Source organism: Narcine bancroftii, chromosome 14 (genome assembly GCF_036971445.1).
Source record: "Narcine bancroftii isolate sNarBan1 chromosome 14, sNarBan1.hap1, whole genome shotgun sequence".
NCBI lineage: Eukaryota > Metazoa > Chordata > Chondrichthyes > Torpediniformes > Narcinidae > Narcine > Narcine bancroftii.
The window spans coordinates 64,027,364-64,047,273 of record NC_091482.1 but is presented as its reverse complement, the minus strand read 5'-3'; the positions used below and the strand labels follow the sequence as shown (position 1 = coordinate 64,047,273).

The 19,910-nt window shown below is 43.0% G+C and overlaps 1 protein-coding gene across 2 annotated transcripts in view; it reads right to left on the bottom strand.

Annotated features, from left to right (window-relative positions):
- Positions 1-1,090: 1,090 nt before the first annotated feature.
- smad6b (SMAD family member 6b) overlaps positions 1,091-19,910 on the bottom strand; it is a 65,517-nt gene continuing 46,697 nt past the window's right edge. For both annotated transcript variants that reach the window (XM_069910279.1, XM_069910280.1), the window contains one exon: positions 1,091-2,012. In XM_069910279.1, the coding sequence (XP_069766380.1) occupies positions 1,471-2,012 (542 nt within the window). In that variant the 3' untranslated portion in view covers positions 1,091-1,470. The remainder of the gene's footprint in view (positions 2,013-19,910) is intronic.

Below are 19,910 nucleotides of genomic sequence, written 5' to 3'. Positions count from 1 at the left end.
ACTATCCAGATCAGCACCTCTGGAGTCACCAAAATGCTGGACTCTTAACTGCCTTCTCCATTCAGAGGTAGTTCGGAGTGATCAATAAACTGCCGATCACATGAAAGACTAAATAATTCTTCTGAGAACAAACCCAGTTTATCTGTAAATCTGTGGCGTTGATGAAGCGAGTAAGCTCTCTGACTCAGGAAGAGTTGAAGGGGAAGCAAATCTCCAATTCTTTATCTTTTGCTGTTACAGTCACTTTTTGGCAGCATTCCTTGAGAATCGGATGAAATACAAAAGCCCGCAGACGCTGCGATTGTGATAAAAACACAGAAAAGCTCGAGGAACTCAGCAGGGCCATAGGAGGAAAAAATGTATAACTCATGTTTCAGGACCTGCTGAGTTCCAACAGCATTTCTGTGTTTTCACTCACTGAGAACCAGTCTGATCTCCTGGCTGAGGTAAAGGACAACATTCACTCTCCACAACCTAGCCCCTCTCCTGGCAGATTAATACCATGTCATTTTATGAAAACCAATAATTGTTGCCTAGGCAAACAATCAATCTGGAACAAGCCTTCAAATTAATCTGTGGTGCGGAGACACGGGCCAGTGGAGTAGCCGGCAAGTTAAGGACTGATGACAGGAAATTCTTAACAGCAAGATTGATCAACACTTGCAATGAACTTCCTGATATAGAATGTAAACAAAACTGGAGTCACTGAAACCACCAGCTAGATGCTGTTATGCAAAGTACAGGGTCTTGCTAATGTTTAAATAAAACTTGGGACTGTGAACCAACTCTTTATTAAGGTAATTTCATTTCACCTCTATCTACTTTGCTACGTGGATATGTAGGGTAACCTTGCAGAGGATGATTTACCACCGAGATGCTTCAGTTTCTGTCTTTTCCACTCCTTTCACCCAAACAATAATTGGATGGTGATTACCAAGCCCACAGGTGGAAGATCAGCACCATTAAGAGCTGTGTTGCTGAGCCATGGGGTTCTCGGAAGTTGCACCCAGAAACACTGTGACCCAAGGCATTTAATTTGCACCTTTAGAGTGTGATATAATGTGATCATGCAAACACTAGAAATCAATCCTTTTATAATGCAAATACTTTATTACCAACAAGCCACTCATCTTGTTGTTTTACTGGTACGTTAGCTTTTTTAAAAAAATCTTGGTACTAATAGTACGGCAGAATTATACACCAAATCTAGGCTTTCCTCCCATTTTTGGTGCATAATTTAATCTGGTGTTGAATGAGTATATATAAACCAAAGTGCATTTTCCTGTTGTGTTCTGTATTCATACACATTGCACCATACATAAATAATTACAATGTAAAAATGACTCCATATTTACAAGTATAATATATAATTCATATAATATATAAAACTTTATATTAAATCTAGGTAAATGATATTTGGAATAGTCTGGTCTTTTTTTAATATAGGATTTCATTCCTGGAGGTTGACTGTTATCTGTTGTTGTTAAGCATTATTTCCAGCCAGCAAGGACAAGATGTTATAAATTGTCTTGAATAGCAAGGACCCCAGCCTTTTGCAAAGCTAATTCGAACACTGTTTGGGTCATAAGGCCCATCTGCAAAGTCAGTCTCTGAGGCCTGCTGCAAAAGACAAGATTTTTCGTAGTCAAAAACTTTTATTGAGTATCCTGGCATCACTTTCCGAACAATCACAGTCCGTGAATTAGGAATGTCCAGCGTGGGAGAATTGACAAAGATGGGATGCTCACTCCGGTTGTAGGCCCAGACCCCATCCGGCTCTTTGCTTAGCAAGATTCCATAGCCAATTTTACTTCGAGTCCTTTTGACGGTCTCACTCCTGTTATCCAGGGCCAAATGTCCGAGGCAGAAGCCATTCCCATGAGGTAGGTCATAGAATATACTGACAGACTGTTCATAAACTGTGTAGAGGCGTCCAACCCTGGTCCGATGCTCCCAGTAGGCCACAATACACCAGTGGCTCTGCTTCATCGTGTCAGGCGAGAGGCTGGCATCTGCAAAGAGGGGAGAAAAAAAAGCATATCAGGACACTGAAGGTCGTATAGTCAACTAGGTGAACTAAAGAAAACCCATTTCTATAATGGTTTCAACATCCCTTTCAGGATGTTTCTCAAAGGAATTTTTTTTTTTTGCAAACAATTATATATTTGTGGCCACACTTATAGGAAATGTTTTAGCACAGTGAGCTCTTCATAAACAGCAACATGATGCGGACAGAGGATGATCGAGGATTAAATACTGGCCAGATCATGAAGATTGACTATGACCTCCTTTGTAATGTTGCAGAGGGATTTTTTTAAAATATTTCCCCAAAAATGATGCCGGACATCTCAATTGTTACCTCAGGCCCAGATTTTCGTGACCCTGCAATAGAAACTCTAATATATAAATCTTATGATTCAGGGCTGAGAACTTCCACCCAAGCTGCAAACGAATAAAGCATTCCTTCTCTCAATGCTGGCCTTCCCTGCTGTGTATCTCCAGGCCGGGGAATGTCAGGTAGGGTCAGTGGCAGATATTGGAAACTTAAGATTGATCACCATCAATGGTTTTTCTTGAAAAGGGGTTGAGAGAATAAACTCTTTTTGGGCTGGTGGAAGCAGAGACAATCCGGTACTTGAAAAGGATATGAATGAGAATAATTTACAGAGTTGGAAGATCAAGTAATAGAAGTGATTAAGCTGCCACCCTGAGATCAGTCATAGACACCTTGATCAAGGGCTCAAGCCAAAATGTTGGTGATGCACCTTCACCTTTGCTACATAAAGGTACTGCCTGACCTGCTGAGTTTCTCCAGCATTTGTCTGTTTTTTCAGTCATAGACTTGATGGGCTGAATGGCATTCTTGCATACTGCAATCATTTAATGAGACGCAAGTGTGAAACATACACCAAAAAGACATTGCCAAATATGGCCTATGACTGAGTAACATCCAAGCTCAAGTCTCCCTCCAGACTTGAATGAATCCCAGTCCCGTCCGTACCAAGTAAGTACTGTGAAGTTTAAGGGCCCTTCATTTGAGAGACTTGACTGTTCCCTTCCCCCACCCTAAAATGGAAGGATCTCCAGCAACTTTTACCCTCTCCTCAGTCAATCTCAAGTAGATTATTTGGTTATCATCACACAGCTGTTTGCAGGAGCTTCCTGTGATAACTGGCTGCTACATTTCCGACAGAAGAGCACTTTGGGTTGTCTGGAAACTCCAAAAGAAACTACACCAATGCAAATATTTTTAAATTAATCACTATTCAACTGGGGCAGTGTAATTACATACATCCATATAAATATTGCCCATTTCCAAATGTCTGTCAACTCTATTCATACAAGTGTTTGCAGCACAAAATTCAATACTCAGTTACCAACTAACTACACCAATAATCACCTCTGCATTGGTTGTCAGATTTTGACCAGTGTTGGAACTATCAACTACAAACATTTAGAATGAAAACTATGTAAATAGTAGGCTGTAACATGCAATTACAGGGTATGATCAAGGGGTGCTGTTGCAGAATGAGGTCTCCCAATTTCACCAACATCTTCACAAATCTACACAAATGAAATTGTTATCAACTGACTTAAGCAATTTACTAACATCTTCCAAAACTTGAATTTCATCCCATTCTCAATCCAAAAGACCATGATAGGCAGAGAGGATCACTAGAGTTAAACACTCCCCAACCCTCCTCTGCCCACCCGCCACCATCTGAAGAGGTCGTTCAAAATCATTGAGGACCCCTTCCACCCCGCATGCAGCATCATTCATCTGCTCCATCGGGGAAGAGATCCAGGAGGATCAGAGCCAGTAACATCAGGCTGAGGAACAGCTTCTTCCCACGGGCAGTGAGAATGCTGAATGACCAAAGGAACTGCTCACACTGACCCTCCGAGACTCTCATATCATGAAACAGTATTTATTTATTTGTACCTATGAATACTTGTCCTGCATATATATTGTTTGCCTGTATTGTGTTATGTCTGGTTGTGTGCCTGCATGTTTTGCACAAAGGACCGGAGAACGTTGTGTCAGATGACAATAAACTTGACGAAGTATTCAAGCAAACTAACATTTGGAAAGAGGTTCTCTCTCTTTGGCTTGGCTTCGCGGACGAAGATTTATGGAGGGGTAATGTCCACGTCAGCTGCAGGCTCGTTTGTGGCTGACAAGTCCGATGCGGGACAGGCAGCGGTTGCAAGGGAAAATTGGTTGGTTGGGGTTGGGTGTTGGGTTTTTCCTCCTTTGTCTTTTGTCAGTGAGGTGGGCTCTGCGGTCTTCTTCAAAGGAAGTTGCTGCCCGCCAAACTGTGAGGCGCCAAGATGCACGGTTTGAGGCGATATCAGCCCACTGGCAGTGGTCAATGTGGCAGGCACCAAGAGATTTCTTTAGGCAGTCCTTGTACCTCTTCTTTGGTGCACCTCTGTCTCGGTGGCCAATGGAGAGCTCACCATATAACACGATCTTGGGAAGGCGATGGTCCTCCATTCTGGAGACGTGACCTACCCAGCGCAGTTGGATCTTCAGCAGCATGGATTCGATGCTGTCTGCCTCTGCCATCTCGCGTACTTCGATGTTGGTGATGAAGTCGCTCCAATGAATGTTGAGGATGGAGCAGAGACAACGCTGGTGGAAGCGTTCTAGGAGCCGTAGGTGATGCCGGTGGAGGACCCATGATTCGGAGCCAAACAGGAGTGTGGGTATGACAACGGCTCTGTATACGCTAATCTTTGTGAGGTTTTTCAGTTGGTTGTTTTTCCAGACTCTTTTGTGTAGTCTTCCAAAGGCGCTATTTGCCTTGGTGAGTCTGTTGTCTATCTAGTTGTCGATCCTTGCATCCGATGAAATGGTGCAGCCGAGATAGGTAAACTGGTTGACCATTTTGAGTTTTGTGTGCCCGATGGAGATGTGGGGGGGGGCTGGTAGTCATGGTGGGGAGCTGGCTGATGGAGGACCTCAGTTTTCTTCAGGCTGATTTCCAGGCCAAACATTTTGGCAGTTTCCGCAAAACAGGACGTCAAACGCTGAAGAGCTGGCTCTGAATGGGCAACTAAAGCGGCATCGTCTGCAAAGAGTAGTTCACGGACAAGTTGCTCTTGTGTCTTAGTGTGAGCTTGCAGACGCCTCAGATTGAAGAGACTGCCATCCGTGCGGTACCGGATGTAAACAGCGTCTTCATTGTTGAGGTCTTTCATGGCTTGTTTCAGCATTATGCTGAAGAAGATTGAAAAGAGGGTTGGTGCGAGAACGCAGCCTTGCTTCACGCCATTGTTAATGGAGAAGGGTTCAGAGAGCTCACTGCTGTATCAGACCCGACCTTGTTGGTTTTCGTGCAGTTGGATAACCATGTTGAGGAACTTTGGGGGATATCCGAGGCGCTCTAGTATTTGCCAAAGCCTTTTCCTGCTCACGGTGTCGAAGGCTTTGGTGAGGTCAACAAAGGTGATGTAGAGTCCTTTGTTCTGTTCTCTGCACTTTTCTTGGAGCTGTCTGAGGGCAAAGACCATGTCAGTAGTTCCTCTGTTTGCGCGAAAGCCGCACTGTGATTCTGGGAGAATATTCTCGGCGACACTAGGTATTATTCTATTTAGGAGAATCCTAGCGAAGATTTTGCCTGCAATGGAGAGCAGCGTGATTCCCCTGTAGTTTGAGCAGTCTGATTTCTCGCCTTTGTTTTTGTACAGGGTGATGATGATGGCATCACGAAGGTCCTGAGGCAGCTTTCCTTGGTCCCAGCAGAGCTTAAAAAACTCATGCAGTTTGGCATGCAGTTTTGCCGCCAGCTTTCCAGACCTCTGGGGGGTGGGGGGGGGGGATTCCATCCATACCCGCTGCTTTGCCACTTTTCAGTTGTTCAATTGCCTTATATGTCTCTTCGCAGGTGGGGACCTCATCCAGCTCTAGCCTTAGGGGCTGTTGAGGGAGCTGGAATAGGGCGGATTCTTGGATTGAGTGGTTGGCACTGAAAAGAGATTGGAAGTGTTCTGACCATCGGTTGAGGATGGAGATCTTGTCGCTGAGGAGGACTTTGCCGTCTGAGCTGCGCAGCGGGCTTTGGACTTGGGGTGAGGGGCCGTACACAGCCTTTAGAGCCTCGTATTACATCTCCAGAAATAGGTGATGAAAGACTTGAAAAGATTCTTCATCTTCCCTCACATGAGTGATCAATACAAATCATCTGTACGTAAGAATACAAGAAAAAGCAACAGACATAGGCCATCATACCCTGGCTGATCTATTTCAGTGATAGTTTTCAGTACTATTTTTATAGTCCTCAATTCTGTCGATCAGTGTTCTGAATGAATCCTCTGCTTAGTCGTTCACCATCTTCTGACTGTAGACATTTCTCATGTTATAATGCCACCCTAAATTTTAAATGCCTGGTCAAACGTGCCCAGGTTAAGAAGAAGTCAAAGCCATTTGTTGATCAACAATATGAAGTCACAGTAGAGCAAATTTGAGGGGATCTGAATAGTTTATGCTTTGCTTGATGTTTTATCTTCAAATATAATTATATCACATACGACAAGTACAGATTCACAAACAGTCTGATGATGGAATGAGTCACCTACCCAAGCTAGTGATTATGTGAAATCCCAGCCTGGGAATGAAGGCCAGGTTTTTCTCTGAACCAGTCCCACAGCGCAATCTCAGATCATGCACTGGAATGCAGAACAGATTGATCAATACTTGGCGTCTGTTCACCATCATGATCTAGGTGCATCCTTCATCTGGTCTCCCTCTGACACAACACCAAACTTTCTACTGAAATATGGTCTTATGAAGTGACTGAGAATCCTAATAAAAAGACCACATAGAATCTGGGAGCGCCTGGCTGTAGGGTTGACAAATTACCAATATATTCTAGATTCATATGATTTTGATTAAACGTGGTTTCTCCTATATTGCATTTATATTGATTGACTGCCAAGCCTCACGACGACAGGGACTAACTAACATTAATATGATTTTCAATTAAAACTCAATCATTAGTGCTACTATTCTTCTTTTCTTCTTTGGCTTGGCTTCGCGGACGAAGATTTATGGAGGGGTATGTCCATGTCTGCTGCAGGCTCGTTGGTGACTGACAAGTCTGATGGGGGTCAGGCAGGCACGGTTGCAAGGGAAAATTGGTTGGGTGTGGCATGGGGAGAACCCAAACAGCTTATCCAATCTCTGCTAGGAATTCACTTTGCTCACCAAATCTCAGCTGTGTACCCCTCAGGCAAGGATTACCAGCCACCAAGCCCCAAAAAATCCACATGATAGGCATTTTTTTCAGTACTGGTACCTCTGCACTGCCCCAAACATTGGATGATTAATGCAGAAGAGTTCACCCCCCTACAATGAGTTTGCAACGCTGATCCACAGACTTGGGAGGTTTATCTTCCCCCCCGCCCTCCCCCCATCATGAAGTAATGATGTCTTAATAAAGGCAACAATGATCTTATCGTCAGCAAACAGACTCGAGATGCTGAACGGCCTTCTGAGTTCCAATTCCTGGAGAGCCCACTGGATGTCACAACTGCAGATGCAAGCAAGTTGAACGGATCCTGCTTCAGATCCAGTCCTCAAGGCCTCAAAAACAGACACAAGATGTTATCTTGAGCCAAGTAAAGCAGGAAATCCAGGAGCATTCCAGTGAGGAAATTATTTCAAAAATAAAAATAACAAAATTAATAATTAGTTTGTAGTTCACAAAAGATGGGACATAAACTATACTGAAGTGTGAAAGAGAGATTTATTTGGTGCATGTATTTTCTTTCTCCAGGCACAGCCCAACTGTTAGCCATATTATCTAGTCATGGTTTCATAAACAACCCTGCCAATCTCTCACATCAGTTGTTCAAAATATAGAGTGGGGTTCAAAGCAAATGCGACAAATCATTCAATACACAAGGTCTACAAAAAACTAAAAGCTGGTTAAGTGAGGGATGTTGCACTAGATATTTGATTAGCTCACTGCTCATCACAATGCACTGGGACCTCAAGAATAGATTGACAAAGGGGCAATGGTTCACTCTTCCCTCCAGCGGTATACCAAAGCAGGCTGCAAGATGCTCTTGTATCCTTGGGGAGGGGGTCTTGACCCCATCCCAACAATTCCCAACTCAAAGAAATGAGCCAAATTCAACCACTGAAACTACTCATCAACAAATAAACTATCCCACCTTCATCAACTCTGAACCCTGCTCAAGTTGCAGCTCAATGGCATGCTTCTTTGTTATTGCAAAGATGACAACATTGCAGGGAATAATACAAGGACTGTATGCAATCAACTAAAGCCAGATTCTGTAGAGGGCGTGAACGACAGGCTTATTAAATACTGTGCAAGTATGTCACTAAATGAGATTCAAACTGCCAGATACACTCCTCCCCCCTCCACACACCAAAGTCATTAAAAAGCAGATGAAGCACCCCAAGATAGTGTGTGTGTGTGTTATATACACATGCACACACATAGTAACTGGGTTTTAGCCCTGAGCAGCAAGAAAGAAGATTGGGGGAGGGGTTCTCCGAGCCAGCATGTCTCTGACAACTTATCAGCAGACAATGCCCTCTCGACCTTCTTCCTCTCATGCAATCAGTTCTCATCAACTTGCATGATGGTGATGCCATTATTTCCCTTCAATACACTCGTTGCCATGACAGGTCTAAAGCCAGCCTACTGTTCTTTGAACAGCCTTGCTCGTGTATTTCCGGCCGTGAACTGCATCGCCTCTCATCTGATGGGTGATGATGCAGGGACTCTATCTGAATTCTCGACAGTTCCTCACCTCTCCACAGATGCTGCTGGAACTACTGGGTGCTTTCAAGAGTTTGTTTTTTTGGCTCCCTATTCAAGCATCTCATCTCCATCTCACATCTGCTGTCCTCTATTTTCACTTTCACTCACAGCACAACTCTCTATCAAAGCAAATAGCACTGAAAACAAATTATAACTCTCTCCAGATCATCTGTCCACATACCCAGAACCCAATCGCACAGAATACCTGCATTATCTGAATATTTCATGAAGAGAGATGCTACATTCCACCAGGCATGCATAGAAAACTCTCCTCTCTGAGTAAGTAGAGGGAGGAAGGCTTGGCTGGGAACTTAGGGAGACAAGATTTGAAGATTTGTTATGGTCTGTTCAGATGCAGGTCTTTTTTTGTAACATCCCTTAAATGGTTTCTGGGTTTCAAGGAAATATTTTAGGAATTACATTTCTGCTGCTGTGTACATGGGCAAATTGAGGTTCCTCTCAAACCCATAATATCTATATGAAGGAAGATGAGAGAAGACATACCACCCTCTGCCACTCACTCCTCTCATGTCGCACGCCAGCCTGACTTGGAGATATATTACTGGCGCTTCATTTGGGATGGATCTAATTCCTGGAACTCTCTACCTACAACACCGATACCACATGTGCCAGAAGGGCAGTAGCACTTCCATGGCAGTTCACCATGTTTCAAAGGGTCATCATGTACGGGCTTCTTCCCACGGGGAGTGAGAATGGCGAACAACCAAAGGAACTGCTCACACTAACCATCTCAGACTCTCATACTTATGAAATAATCCTTATTTATTTGTACAGATGAAATACCTGTCCTGCAATATGCATCGTTTGTCTGTTTGTGTGTTATGCCCGGTTGTGTGTTTGCATGTTTTGCACCGAGGACCGGAGAATGCTGCTTCGTCAGGTTGTATTTCTGGAATTAGGCAACAACTTGACTAAATACTGACCTTGCCAGCAACACCCACACTCCTCAATTTAATAAATAAAAGCCAAGCTTCCTATATCCAGGAACCCATCAATAACCTCAACAGAAGGGCAGCAAATTCTTTGTTTATTCAGAATTGTCCCCTCTAACCCCAAGAGTAATATTTAATGTGGGAGAGATCAATTCTGCAGTAGAACACACCTCTAGGAGTGGGGTCCCCGCCATTAGTTCATTGTGGTACTAAACAGCAGGCAGTAGCTAATTATTTTACTGTGAGACAACAACCTACAAGCAAGTGAGCTGGACTCTCCTCACGTAACACTGGAGTACTGTGGGAGAGAGGGAGCCTTTCTTGCTAAACAGCAAATCATTGATCTGGAATGCATCACAAGGATAGGACTAATCTACATGGATAAGGAAAGAAAACATATGCATAGGATTAACTGGATGAATCTTGAAGAGCGAGGAAAGAAAGGGCCTCTTCCAGTGCCTGAACATTCTATGGTTCAAATGTGCTCTTCCCAGCAGCAATCTTGGATGATATACGTGAGGAATCAAGACCCTAAACCGTGCCTTTAGCCCCTGAACAGAGATTCCAGCTAGGAAGAGCATGCTGAATCACCAAACGATGTAGCACAGAATCAGAGTCTGTTAACCCATCACGTCTGTGCTGGCTCTGCCAGAGCAGTGTAATTAGTGTACTTCACCCTGCTGCTGTTGGGTTTCTCCTCCAATATTTGTATAGCTTACTTCTCTTTCTCAGACAAAGAAATGGTCCAAGACAAGATTAATCCGGGCTTTTGCCATTTATACTGAACACCTCAATTATACTCTTTGTTGAATCTATCTTGGAGTCAATATCCTGCTTTCTGGAAAGCACTGAAAGGGACTCATCGCATGCGACCTTCTCTCCCAGGAATGGGAGAAACACAGGAGATTAAATGCCTTAGCAATCATTATGTAGCAGTATGAACAAAGGGTGACCATTCCACCTTCCCCCTTCCCCCACTCCCGCCTCCCCTGACTTCAAGCAATCCAACTTCCAGGTCAACCTCAGAGTCTCTTCAAAATCAAAACCTGCCAGAAGTAAACTGCCTCCTTTCAATAATTCAGCTTAATTTAACGCACAAAAAAAAACAAGTGAATAAAACTATAAAAATATCAATCCCCAAACTATTTAATAAGCACGAGTTATCAAATAGATAGAATAGAAAACTTTGAAGATGAGTGCAGCTGTCTCACTCAGCTGGTGCCTTCAGGTCTGGATGGCTTCATTTTTCTCATCCCTCCTTATCCTTCAGTGTCTGCTGATTGATGAGTTATGCTCCTTGCTTTAGAACTTCCATTGACTGATAACAGGGCCCTAGAATTCCTGGTTATGTAATTATATTGTGGGATTTGAATTCAGCTTATCAATAGGTCGGGATACTAAGCAACTTAACCACTATTTTACTATACCCCAAAATACACTATCAATAAAAAACTGATCTAACCACATTGCCATGAAATTACTCCTTCTCCAACCTTCCCTGACTACTAGCTCACACCTCGGTAATTAGATGGAATCTGGAGCAAAGAAAAACCTGCTGGAGGATCACTGCATATCCAACAGCATCAGTGGGAGAAAAATGGGCCACTTTTGAATCTGAACCTCCAAGTTTGCATATATTAACCGGAAATTTACCAGATCACCTACCAGTGTGAACTCTCCCAACCCAGTATTGGGGGGGGGGTGGTCCAATTTGACCAGGGACTGACACGCCTAGGGAGGTAGCATCAGAGCCAGGATCGTGTTGACCCGGTTCCAGTGTGAACGGGCGACTAGGTATGTAGGGAGGAATAGAAAGAGCAAAATGGTGAAATCACAGCAGAGAACAGTTAACTAGCATACGGAAAAACTACAGAATGAGAACACAACAGGAACTTGTCGCAATGACCACAAACAGTCCGCATGCTGTTCATCAAATTGAACATTTGTGGTATGGAGTAAAAAAAAATCCTCTATTATTTCTAGTAGTTCTGATGGTGGGTGGCAAGGTATCATTTTTATGCGTGTATTTCTGCTACTACTTCCCACGCTTGCTATAAACCGTGAGCATATGCTATCCCCGTCACCATTTTCCCACTCCCGTTTTTGTAAATAAAATAATTTGCTACAAAACTGCATTCAGAGTCATTGTTTTTGAGACTCATCAAATCTGTTTTCTCACTCACAACACCCGCATGCACACCCCCACACCCAGAGGGTGAGGGCTGGGGTGAGGTGTGGGTAATCTCCTTATAGAACAAAAAATTATACTGCCTGGAAGTAAATCAGGACATCATCGCTGGAGGGAGGCCGGGCTCCCCCTTATCAGGTTGGTAATGCGAAAGGGTGCACGGTACAGGTTTTTCTTGGTCCAGTGTGAACGGCTCTACCATTATTTCAAACCGGGATGTTCACACACCAATTTAGTGGGTTGCCAATGTGAAAAGGCCCAAAATCCCATCCTGATGCATTACCGATACAAGATTTCAGATTCCTGACATCCAGTTTATTCAAATTACACAAAGCAAAAGGAGTGATATTTGTCCAAGATTAATTAGAACAAGGAGTAGACTGAACATTCATTTCTTTGACCACTAAAAGGGTAAATCTCATTGGATTAAGATGGTTAAAAGAATTGGAAGGAAGGAGATGGAAAAAGTTTACTTCCTCAGGTTGAGTGGGATTGAAAGTGCAAACCAAGGACAGAAGAAAATGGAGAAGAACTTGGCTGTAGGGTCCTTCAAGCCAGATCAGTAAGATCATGAAGAGTCTGATCTTGACCTCAGCTCCACATTCCAATTCTTGAACTGCTCCCTAGGGTACATCCATTTTAAATGGGTGACCATTTTTTCTAAAACTAGCCACGAACCCCCCCCCCCCCCCAACCCCCAAAAGTCTGACATTCTTTCAGAATCAACCTTGTGAACCTTCTCTGAAAGGCCTACAATAAAAAACACAACATAGAAATGAAACTTTACATAGTATTCTAGGTGTTCTTACCAATGAATGCTCTGTACAATTGTAGTGAAACATTAAAGTTTGCAAACACTGTGATTGTAGTCAAAACAGAGAAGTGCTGGAGGTCTCGCTGCTTCCATAGGAAGCAAAGATTTCAAACCCGAGGTACTATAGAGCATTTCTGTGTTTTGATCTCTGTACAATTGTTGTCAGACTGCTAGTTTTATACTCTATCCCCATTCATAATAATGGCCAACATTCCATTGTTCTTGCTAACTAATACCTACATACTAACTGCCAGCATTCACATACAAGGACACCCGGATCCCTCTTGTGCATCAGCATTCTGTGGTTTCTATTTTAATAATTTTATGCTTTTCTATTTTTCTTGCCAATGTGGATAACCTCACATTTCACAACATTATTCTCCACTTGCCAGCGTTTTTCCCACATGCATTTCCTGTTTCTATCCCATTGTAATTCTTTGCAACCTCCTCGCAACTTACTTTCTCACTGGCAAATGCAGCGACAATGCATTCAACTTCCCTTCAATTAGGTCATTCATGGAGGCCTGATCCCTGCAGAAAGAATTCAGTTACCTGGACTGCTTGGGTTGAGGAGAGACCAGATAGACTGAGACTTTTCTCCCTGATGAGGATCAAAGAAAGCTGAAGAGAAACTTTCTAGAGGTATATAAAATAGAGAGGGACATAGATAACACATCTCCCCATCTCTCCCTTCCAGGATAGGGACTCCAAACATTAAAGGGCAAAGATTTATGGTGAGGGGAAAAATTTGAGACCAGAGGGGCACATTTTGAACCCAGAGAAAGGTGGGAATATGGAATTAGCCGCAAGAGGAAGCGGTAGTTGCGGATCCAATTGCATTGTCTGAAAAGCATTAGGATGGGTACAAGGATAGGGAAAGTTTAGATGGGCATGTGCCAAATGCAGGCAACTGGGACTAGCTCATGTAGACAGCTTGGACGTTGGGCCGAAGAGCCTGTTTCTGTAGTGCAAAACTCTACCTGAAGTTACCCGTTTGTCAATCTGAAAATGATCCATTTATCTTGACTCTATGGTGATTTCTCTTCATTTGCAGATCTTACATTCATGTGCATACATTACCCCCAAAGAAATCAAGAAACAATTTGTCACACACAGGTGAGATGAAATCTGGGAGTCTGTCACCATGATAGTTGGTGAGTTGGGAACCAAGTGAAAACTTCAAAACTGCGGGGTTTTCTTTTATCTGAGGAACAATTGTGGCAAAGAAACTGTTAAAAATGTGTGTGCAGACTTGGCGGCTCCAAACACAGGCTAAACAACCAGAGTCAGTACTTACATTGGAAATCAAGCAAATTCAAATAGTTTAAGAATTGTGGATTCAAAATTTGCACTTAAGTGGCGAAGAGAGCAAAAAGTGGTTATGAAAGGAGGATGAGTGAGTTGGTAAAAGTGAGAGACAAGGGGGGGGGGCGAAAAAGATGAAAAATTAGCTTTGAGGAAAAGGTATCTGATGGAGGGGGCCTGATAAAATGCAGAGAATGAACGATTGAGAGAAAATGGGGCAAAATGGGTTAGCAAGCAGGAGAGGTGAAGAGAGAGGGGAAGGGATGGTGACTTAAGGAAACTATTAGGCAGTTAATGGGAGATTGCATTATACTTCCCCAAAAAGCAGCGCTTTTCTGAAATGCATCATTCAATTGTGTTTGATTTTAAATTTTCAGACATACTCTTTTACACAAAACCTCAAAAAGATGGGTCTCAACCAGCAGATTGCCTTGCCCCTGGAGACATGAGCACCCTCAGCCAGCCCCTTATACAAGGGGCCTGCACTGTCTCATCTGTAGCCAACGATTAGGTTTAGCCTGAAGCAATTAGGTGATGCCATTATAGAGACAGCGGGGGAGGAGCTGTGAAAGCTTTGAATGTGGAACAACATTTTACCAGATAAGCTGGGACCATTTGAAATCTGGTCCAATGGTGTGTTATTAAAGCCTGATAAATATTTTGACTCTGAATGAAGGAGGGTTAATATAATGGCTCCCACTGTCTTCCCTGTTTGGAGGAAGTGGTACAATTCAAGCACTTTAAAACAACTATTATTATAGAGACAAGAACTTATAACAGCAACATTCAGCCTGGCGACACAGCTATCTCTCCCATCGAAAGCCGACTTATCGGCCAGACAAACGCACTGAAACAGAGCTCTTGTTTTTATGTGGGGCTGTTTCAAGCAGTCAGCATTTTCCCCTTTACAAAAACTCTGCTCCCTGGCAGGTAGACCAACAGGCTGAGGAAATTTAAAGCTGTTTTTAAAAAAGATGCAAATTTCGATACAAGTAGTTTTAAAAATACAAAGGACCAAAAAAAAAGGAACAAAAGCCCACAAATATTTCGGTGGATATGATTAAAGTTGGGGAGAAATAAAAAGGTGCTCTGTTCTTTAAAAGCCTCAGGAAACCTCTGACTGTAAAGTCTCTGAGACAAAGATACTGCATTAATACCAAGTCTTCCACTGCTTTTATTTTGGGTGGGAAAAAAGCAACAGCACATTTCCTTAAAGCAAGATTCTATAACCAGCAATAATAAATAATGTTTAGTTTCAGAGATAATAGTAAAGGGATAATTATTAGCTAGTGCAGACAAAATGCCGGGAATTTTTACATCTCTGGAGGAAATTGCAGAGCTCGAGAGAGACCAGGCTATAGTGAAACTGGAACTGAAGTGACATTTAAATAAAAAAGGAGGCACTGCTGGATTTGGGGTTGGGGACATCAGCAGGCGGAGAAATTGTGGGAAACTGGGTGGCGGTAGAACAGGAAGGGCTAATAATTTGGGGTTGCACACAGGAGTTTTGAAAGACCTCGTTTCCACAGGGAAGGGTTTTGATGCTCAAGAAGCATGTTCATTCACCAGCAATAGGGGGGGAGGGGGGGGGTAGTATCAGGTTCCAAGTGAGGCAGTTCAGACATTGCAGAGTTAAAACAAAATCAAATTCTAATTCTCATAGAACATACAAGTGATCCCAAGAGTTAGGATAGACAGAGGGACCACCTGAGGGTGTAGTTCTGCATTTCTCTGAAAATTGCAACATGGGTGGAGAGAGTAGTAAAGGAGGCTTTTGGCATGCTTTCCTCCACAGTCTGATGCACTGAGCACAAGAGTTGGAGTGAATTGTCACATATACCGAGATACTGCAAAAATCTCATTTTGTGTGTTATCCACAAAACCGGCAATGCAATGATAACAAATAATAGGTTAATAGAAAAGGTACAAGGACTGCCTAAAGAAATCTCTTAGTGCCTGCCACATTGACCACCGCCAGTGGGCTGATAACGCCTCAAACCGTGCATCTTGGCGCCTCACAGTTTGGCGGGCAGCAGCCTCCTTTGAAGAAGACCGCAGAGCCCACCTCACTGACAAAAGGCAAAGGAGGAAAAACCCAACACCCAACCCCAACCCACCAATTTTCCCTTGCAACCGCTGCAATCGTGTCTGCCTGTCCCGCATCGGACTGGTCAGCCACAAACGAGCCTGCAGCTGACGTGGACTTTTTACCCCCTCCATAAATCTTCGTCCGCGAAGCCAAGCCAAAGAAGATAGGTTAATAGTGTAGAAAGTCATCGAGGGTAAGGTTTTATTAAAAAATATAAACACAAGAGTTGTGGGTGCCTTGAACATCTTGTCAGGGATGGTGTGGAGACTGAAACATTAGGGGCATTTAAGACATTCTTAAGACACCCATGGATGGAAGGGTTTAGCACCTTTTTCTAAAGGAATATATGGGTTGGAATAACATCGAGGCCCAAAGGGCTGTACTGTGCTGTAGTGTCATATTAAAATAAGTAGTGCAGAGTATGGAGAAAAGTAGATAAATTGCACAAAAGTATTATCTTTTGCCAATGTGAGATTCATTTAAGAGTCTGATAACAGCAGGACAGAAACTGTCCTTGAATTTGCAGATGTGTTTTCAAACTCATATATTCCACCCAATGGAAGGGCGAGCAGAAAAGATGGTTTCAGTGGGATGGTATACCAGCAGCTTTCCCAAGAGTGTCTCTTTCTTCAAGGATATTCCACACCTTGGAATTTTTTAAAAATCAGCTAAGTTTACATGCAAGGTCAAGCGCAGATTTCTGCTTCTTCCATTTCTTATATACTACCACACAGTAGCAGCTGAATACTTTTGAGAAAACACCATGGGACATTCCAAATTGGAGTAAGGGTTTGAAAGAATATCCGTTTTTATAGGAAAAAGATGTAGAAAGGGCGGACAGCCAGCACCTTATTTTCTCCCCCTGGGCAATAGTTGCAAATAGCAGAGGACATCTGTACAAGGTGAGGGGAGAAAAGTTCCAAGGAGATGCCAGGGTTAAGTTTAAAAAAAAAAATATATATATATATATACAAAAAAAAAGTAGTGGGTGGACGGAATGCATTGCCAATGGTGGTGGAGAAGGCTGGTGCAATGGGGATACTTAAAAGACAGGCACATGGATGCAAGAAAAATATAGGGTTTATGGGTGTGATGTAGGGAAGGTTTAGCTTGTTAGGTTTATGTAGGTCAGCATCATATCAAGGGCTGAAAGGCCTTTACTGGGCTGTGATATTCTATATTCTAAAAGTAACAAATAGCCCTTGCCCATCCCCAAGTGGGCGGGGTGGGGGGTCCTCCCTGCTTCTTTACCAAATCCAACTGCAAATATTCTCCCCCCCACCCCCATCTCAATGTAGGCTGAGCAGGGGGTCTGATGACATCTTCGGAGACAGGCAGCTAATGACAGGCCAAGAGAGTCACTCTCTGTTTTCTCACTCACACTCCATCAAATTGTTTCATTGCCCACCTCAGTTTCCAACAAGTTTCCATCTCAGTATCTTTTTAAAAAAAAAACGCATATAGCACTTGCGTTATATGCATATTTTACAAATGAAGATCCCCCACCCCCATTCCAGCACGTTGTATGTGTGTGCGAGTTATACAAGAATATTTTTACATGTTGAAAGAACACGCACAATTAATAGCAGCCGTGGGAAAGACACGTCAGCAATTTATAGGAATATTTTGATCTTGGGATCTCTGCACTGAATACCACATTATTTCTATAAATTGGACATTCTGGCTAGGACACTGCACCTTAATTGCCCAGACCCGTCCAGGAGAGAGGAGATTAACATATCAAGTGCCTAGGATTTGAGACCACATTAGAATTAAAATCCACCTTAACTCTGAAGCCCATCTTTGATCTATTTAATTGATTCCTCTCCAAAGCTTGTTAATGTGTTAAAGCAGGATATCATCTATATAATGGGCGATTGACACCACTGGGAGAAGTTGATTGTGTGTTAATTGTAGGAGATTAACTGTGGCAGATCCTGGTATGTGCTTTGTCTCATGTACCATTTAAATGCAAATTGCTTTTACCAGTCCGAATTTAGAATACTACATCCGCATGATATATGCATGTGCACGTAATACAAAAAGATTTTTTTTTTTTGAACACAATTTATGATTTTGTGTTTATATGCATGCATTATATGAGTGAAAATACAGTCATTTCAACTCTAACAATCTCACAATCTCCCAAGATTCTTAAGTGATGAAGGCTGGCACAAGTTACAACAGGATATACAGAGAGGATGCAAAGTTAGGTGGAAAAGTAGCAGATAGAGTTCAATCTGGCGAAGTGTGAGGCAATGCATCTTGGAAGGTCAAACCTGAAGGCAGAGTACATGGTTAATGGTAAGATACTTAACGGTGGAAGAACAGAGGGACCTTGGGGTCCAAATCCATAGATGATTCTCAAGATCGCTGCCTATGGTATGCTGGGATTCATGAATCGGGGGATTGAGTTCAAGAGTCTTGAGGTAATGTTGCAGCTCTATAAATGTCTGGTGAGACCATACTTAAAGAGTATGGTATTCTGCTCACCTTATTACAGGAAGGACGTGGAAGCTTTAGAGAGAGCGCAGAGGAGGTTTACGAGGATATTTCCTGAATTGGAAAATAAGTCTTATGAGGCAAGGTTAGAGCTTTTCTCTTTGGAGCGATGACTTAGAGGTCTTCAAGATTATGAGAGACATAAATTGGGAGGACAGCCAGCATCTGTTTCCCAGGGCAGGATCAGCAAACACCAGATGATACAAGTACAAAGTGAAGGGAGGGAAATTTAGGGGTAAGATTTTTTTAATGCAAAGTTGTGGGTGCTTGGAATTCCTTGCCAAGGATGGTGGTGGAGACTGAAACATTACAGGCATTTAAAAGACTCCTAGACAGGCACATAGATGGAAGAAAAATAGAGAGTCGGGAGGGTTTAGTATTTTTAAAAAAAAAAGGAATATATGTGTTGGCATAACATTGAGGGCCGAAGGGCCTGTACTGTAATGTTCTATGTCTCTTCCCACCCTTAGTTTCATATTTTTTATTCATACATTTCCATTACTGTACCTTGCTACATTCATTTCTATTTACAACATTGTGGAACCTTGTCGTTATTCCCCTTCTAATTTGAGGGACCACCCCCGCAGTCTCAGCCCCTCAATGTCCGGTAACAGGATACCACTGTAGTCATTCCCTACAGTGCCATCATGTCGGCTGCACCAATCCTCAATACTCCTGTGACCTGGAATGTACCACACGGCAGCATTCTTGCACCAACATCTGTGTGGCCATCAGGTTTCAGGCAGACCAAATTATGTCTTTCACCAAGTTGATGAGCTTCCAACAGTTCTGGGTATCGGACTGCGATTTTCAGGCTGTTCCTGGGGATGCCGCTACTGTCACGCCGCTACTGGTGGAATAAACCGTGATAAGGACCCTTGCATCCTTCTCCACATTCTTAGTGAATCTGCATTCTTCAAAGAGGTAGATGACGGACTCCACAGTAATCTCAGGGACAATGCACACTGCGGGTGATGTCCCAGTATTTAATCAGGCTACTACAATCAGTGATCAAACATTATTGATAAAGCCCAGAGTGTAGTCCATGCAAATGCCAGCCTCTTAACTATCTCTCTACACAGGGCAATCTAAACTGATTGTACAGAAATGGCCATCAGTGAAAGAAATCCTTCTCTGTAGTCAGCAACTACTAGGATGAACCTCGCTTCTCTCAGAACAAAGCACAAACTCTCCATCCCTGATGGAAAATGTTTGCATTTCCAGAGCATCTTCACATCCCCAGGGTGACACAAAGTCGTTC